General features: G+C 57.7%; 1 protein-coding gene across 1 annotated transcript in view; it reads left to right on the top strand.

The window, feature by feature from the left end:
- The window catches only part of VOLCADRAFT_101115 (uncharacterized protein), a gene marked incomplete at both ends in the record, with an annotated part of 6,246 nt that extends 1,873 nt beyond the window's left edge, over window positions 1–4,373 (top strand). The window contains 9 exons of the mRNA XM_002959570.1: window positions 62–202; window positions 526–602; window positions 990–1,375; window positions 1,503–1,613; window positions 1,829–2,100; window positions 2,774–3,070; window positions 3,581–3,737; window positions 3,872–4,007; window positions 4,324–4,373. Coding sequence (XP_002959616.1) covers window positions 62–202; window positions 526–602; window positions 990–1,375; window positions 1,503–1,613; window positions 1,829–2,100; window positions 2,774–3,070; window positions 3,581–3,737; window positions 3,872–4,007; window positions 4,324–4,373 — 1,627 coding nt within the window. The remainder of the gene's footprint in view (window positions 1–61; window positions 203–525; window positions 603–989; window positions 1,376–1,502; window positions 1,614–1,828; window positions 2,101–2,773; window positions 3,071–3,580; window positions 3,738–3,871; window positions 4,008–4,323) is intronic.
- Between the last annotated feature and the right edge of the window lie 1,193 nt (window positions 4,374–5,566).

Below are 5,566 nucleotides of genomic sequence, written 5' to 3'. Positions count from 1 at the left end.
TTGTTGCTGCTGCTGCTGCTGTTGACCGCCTTATTCTTTTCTACTCGCCCCATGCGCACAGGTGGGTGGTCCAGATGTTGTTGCCGTCGCTGCTGCAGCAGCTGGTGTATGAGAAGGAGAAGCGCCTGCGAATGATCATGAAGATGCACGGTCTGGGTGACGGGGCGTACTGGCTGGTGACGTACCTGTGGTACCTCATGGTGTGAGTAGTTAACTGGCCGGGGGGGAAGGGCAGGAGGGCGGCGCTCAGGGCCGGGGTCGGGAGGGGGGAGGAGGGCAGCAGGGGGGGTTCCTTGCGGTGGTGGGCTGAGGTGTGTGTGTATGTGTGCGTGTGTATGTGCGCCGCGCCTTTAGCTCCCTCGCCCGGTTTACTCCCTTCCCCCTCACGTTCAAAAAAGTAAACACCTGACTAGTCAACGACAGTCAATGATAATGGCGAAACCCTTCCGCGAGAGCGATGGTTTCGTGTCCTAGTTTGGACCTTTAAACTTGGCCTGTTTTTGGTTACTCCATGTCCGTTAACAGGTACATAGTCTACATGGTATTCTTCGTCGTGTTCGGGACGTTGATACGGCTCAAGGTCTTCACCACCACGCCCTTTTGTGAGTAGCTCCAGAAGCTGCTGCTTCAACCAGCCGCGGGACCCTTGCAGGGCAGTTCAATTCGTTAATGATTCGGTTGATGGCGGTTCGTAAGTTGCGGCTGCTCTAAGGATTATATCTCGCGCGTTGGTGCGCATATACGTGCATCAGCAGCAGCATTGCATTCGCAATGCTCGACGAAGGCGCCAGGATGCTCAGCGGGGCATGCATTTTCGCCGTTACGACAAAAAAAACATTGGCATTGGCCAACAGCAAAAGTTCCGGTGCGCGTTTTTGTTAGTTTTTGTCGCCGACTCGTTTCTGGGTCATCTCTTTCCTCACAACTTGTTGAAGTAACCCACCCCCGCGCTCGCGATGTGCCGCCCCTCCCTCCCCCACCCGCTGCAGCCATACAAGCCGTGCTGTTCTTCATCTTCGGCAACAACATGCTCGCCTTCGTGTTCATGATCTCCTCCTTTTTCTCCTCCTCCCGTATGGCAACCGTCGTGGCCGTTCTGTACATCTTCGCATCGGGCCTCATTGGCGAGCTATTACTGCGCTCGCTCATGCAGCAGGACAAGTCGTACATGCTTGTCGTACAGCTGGTGCCCGGCTTTGCGCTGTACCGCGGTCTGTTCGAGTTTTCCGAGTACTCCACCCGGGCCGTCTTCGCCACCTTCCCGGGTCTTAAGTGGTCCAACCTGCGCGACCCCGGCAATGGCATGCTTAGCGTGTGGGTGTCTCTGCTGGCGGAGTGGCCGCTGTTCATAGCGCTGGGCTGGTACTTTGAGCAGGTGAACAGGCGGTGGTGTACCTGTAAGGAATGAGAAGCCGGGAATTATGGGGGAAAACACGGTGCGCACTTATCAACTGATGCTCACAGTCCTGCTCCTGCTGCGGCTGCGGCGGCTGTTCCCGCAGGTTCTGAATAACGGGACCGGGGCGAGACGGCATCCGCTCTTTTTCCTGCGGTGGATGTGGCGGAAGGTATGTGCGGCGGTGGGGTGGGGTGGGGTGCCGTGCTCGCCTGAGGTGGGTCAAGTCAGGGCGCGAGGATGAAAATGCCCCCTGCACTCCTGCATGGCTGGGCTAGGCTGGACCGCTAGCCCACCTGCTAGCGAATGACGTGTCCCTGCCTTTTTGTTGTTGGTGTATACCTTTTCCTCTCCCGCTTTCTCCCTTCTCCAGCAATCGGCAACCCTATTGGCTGTTCGCATCCTCCCTGTCGCATGGATTGCTGGCGGTAGCCGAATGCTGACCTCTGGGAGCTCCAGCGGATGCAGCCTCATGCCACAGCGGTGGTGGAAATGGCACCGGGACGCGGCGGCGCAGCGGCGGCGCCGTCAATGCTCATGGCTGAGGAGCTCAAGTCGCCACCTCAGGCGGGCGGAATGTCGAAGCGGGGCGAGGATCTGATCCCAGATGCGACTGACGTCAACGGGGGCGGCAAGGGGGCTGACGGTGCCGACGCTACTGATCGGCGTCGCCGGCCCGGTCGCCGAGGGCGTAGATGGCGATGGTGCTGGCGCCGCCGATGCGGCCGAGGAAGAGGACGGAGCCCGCGGCAGCGGCACCGGCGGCGGCGGCAGCGGCGGCGGCGGGGAGATTATCACAGCCATGCTACCTGGTTGGCCTATGGAGTGCGGCAACAGCGACGGCAATAAACATGAAGGCGGCCGTAGGGACAGCATTAGCAGAAACGCCAGCAGGGGCAGTGAACGGGGAGGTATTCGTCGCGGCGGCGGCAGTGGCAGCGGCGGCGGCGGCAGTTGTGGCCCCAAAAGTAGCGAAGGCGGCGGTGGTGAGGGTAGTTGCATCAAGCCGAGGACCGTCGGCGGCGGTGACGGCGCCAGCAGTAGCACCAGCAGCAGCGGCGGCAGCGGCTTACCAGCGGGCGCCCTGGTGGTTAGCGCGAAATCAGTCTCGCCGATGTCTCCTCGGCGACTTCTCAGTACTGGTAGCCATCACAGTACCAGCAGCCGCGGCTGCAGTGCAGGCGGCGGTCAGGACCTCTCCGCGTCGGCGGTCTTTCCGCCGGCAAGCCCGACGGGGAGCCCTAGCCCTAGTCCTAGTACCAGAGGTGGTACCCCTGGCGGCCGGGGCGGTGGCGGCGGCAGCCCCGGCGTCGCATGGGCCGCGACGGTGCAGCCCGCCGCCACCTCCACCTCCCGTGCCTCGCTCGGTGCGTCCAGCAGCTCTGGCGGCGGCACCGCTGGCCTGCCTTCCACCGTCAACCCGCGGCTGGTTGTCAATACGGCTGAGGGAGCCCCCTCGCCGAGTGGGAGTGACCGTTGCATATCGGTTATGCTTGGTACAGGTAAGGCAGCGACGGCGGCGGTGGCGGGGGCAGAGGAGGTGAAGGCGTGTACGGTAGATCCAGTTACGTTTGAGAGTGGAGGCGGCGAGGCCTCGGGCTCCGTGAACACGCTGACGTATGCGTGCGCACTCGCTGAATCCAGCAGTGACGATGTCAGGTACAAAACCACCATGTGAGCCGTGCATGTCCGCGGACCAGCTCCCGGGCATGTCGGCAAGTACTCCGTCGGCCGGTACATCCCCAGCTACACCCACGCTGCCACCACCCAGTCCCGCTCCAGCCGCTGCAGCGGCGGCGGCGGCTGTAGCAGCCGTCGTGGCCTCCTGCGCTGCTAGCTCACACCCATGAATGACGCTGCAGAAGTCCTAGGAGACGTGGAAACGGATAGACACGGCAGTGGCACAACACCCAGGTGGCGAAAAACACAAAAAGACCACAGGTGTAATCACTCAACATGGCGCGCGTTAGTCTAAGTTTCTGTTAGGTCTGGTCCTAAACTTTTCCCGCTGGCCTTGCCACCTCGCTGCAGTGGACTGGTGAAAACACCGTGCAAAGCAAAGCTATAACGCACGACGGAAACTCCACCCCCCCAGCAGAGCTTCCTGGTGTTCCTAGGACTGGATATCCATAGCCCATCAACACGCACTCAGTTCCGTTCCCATGTCCTGTGCTGTCCTGCCAGGCCCGGCCTCATCCAGCTCCTATGTCCCCTTGCGCTTCTCTTGCTGGGTTCCTTTGCCCATGGCCACCTTGTCCCCACCGCCCCTCTCTCGTTGTGTCTGGGTTTGCTGGGTTGGGCTTCCCTTCAGCCCCCCGTACGTACTTGCATCGAGTCCCAGGTGGGAATGTGGGCCAGCAGACGCTGCCACAGCAGGTACTGAAAGCGCCACAGATCCTGATGTGCCAAAGCATCTAAGATGGGCTCCAGGTCCGCATTGCTGAACGCCACGATGTGCCGTGGCGCTTTACGGAGGTACAGCTCCACACCCGCCTGCACCAGTTCCGTCCACACGTCGAAGTCTTGCTGGCTAGTGTAGGCTGCCTGTGCGCCATGACCCAAAGCAGCGAGGGCGTGCAGCAGGGAACCGCCACTTATGATTGTGCTGGTGGTGGGGTTGTGGTGTGTGGGAGAAGTGTGCTTTGGACCGAGACCTGTAGACCTGTAGGCCTGCATTTGGTGGATTCACGTTTTCTTGCTGCAGGATGTGTGTGAGGGCTTCACGACATGGTGATGGACGGTTGGTGGTGGCGGGGTGATAAAACGGTGCTAGCTACTGTTCAACAGCTACTGTTCGGACCAGTGTTGCACCATGCACGGACCGCTGCTGCTAGTGCTGCCTATTCCCCCTCTCGGCGTACATCCTTTCGGTTCACCCTTGGTCTCCCTTGGATCTCCCTCGCTCTCCCTTCCTCTCTGGGCCACAGCACACACTTTAACTTTGCTCGATTCAGCCGAGCGTACATTAGGGGACTAGGAGATTCATCTGCTTATTATACTCATGCTGCCGACAGAGATGAAGCAAGTGACGAATTGAACATGAGTACGCGAGTACAAATTAACAACACCCTGCTGAACCTGCACAATAAATACTGGACTGCCTGGTCAAGGGTACCTATGCAGATGGCAGGTGGCGACAGTGCGGGGAGGAACGTGCAGCCGGGGGGACGGCCGTGCATGTCCCGCAGCCGTTGGCTATTTCACGGGGACTGGAAACTGGATGGGACTGGCCGATTGAGGGCCTAATTTGGCACCTACAATGTGCGGAACATGTTTAGTCTACACTTTGAAATTCGTTACCCTAGAGTTACCTCTTACCAGCTAGGGTTTGGTTCCTTTTCTCTTTGGTCACGCTCACTATATCCTACTCCTCTTAAGAAAAGATAACTAGTGCAGTTCGGCACCTTGTAAGAAGCTGCTGGTCGTCATCTTCCGTTGTGAGTTTGGGTTGACTTTCGAGTAGCGTGACCACAGCTTGCGGGGCTTTCGGCCTTGTGGTAAGGATTGCAGGGTGGCAGAGTTATTACCTCCAATTGGCAGACACATATGGCGGACTACCTAAAAAATGTATTTATAACACGCACTTACTCCCATGTCCAGAGGTCGGCAAACGCCACGGGTACCACGGGTCCTTCCGTTGTACCCGTTGCAGAAGTTCAACTCTATTCTTCATCATGGATATGGCAGCCATACGGCAGGGTGCAGAAATTTCCCCCAAAAGGCAGGTTTGCACAGTTTTGAAGCTATAAACTTCATCATTAGGTTACCAGACACTCTTTCCTCAGCTTTTATCAAATAAATTTCCATACAGTTATTAGACCCTGGCACCAGTGTTTTTTTTTTAAGTAATATATTACTTTTAAGGAATAAAGAGGCCTTTTTGGCCTTTGGAAATAAGGAACAAAGTGAGGCCGATCCGTACATTTTCATTCCTTCAGCCAAAAACGTCCATTGCTGCCAGATTGCTCCGTAGTGTGCAGAACTTAGTATTATCTATCATAAAATAGATATGAGGGGCCGTAAGAAGGTCAAGCCCGTGAGTCAACGCGGCATAGCAGAATGTATGACCGGTCCTTCCATAGACAAACACGCAAAAGGCAACGACTTGAACGCCGAACAAACACAAAAACAGCAAGATAAGTCTGAATTTTTCCTGATAAGGGGATCCTC

Source organism: Volvox carteri (assembly GCF_000143455.1).
Source record: "Volvox carteri f. nagariensis unplaced genomic scaffold VOLCAscaffold_376, whole genome shotgun sequence".
In the NCBI taxonomy this organism is placed as follows: Eukaryota; Viridiplantae; Chlorophyta; class Chlorophyceae; order Chlamydomonadales; family Volvocaceae; genus Volvox; species Volvox carteri.
The sequence above is the reverse complement of the archived record's forward strand: the minus strand, read 5'-3'. Positions and strand labels throughout refer to the sequence as shown.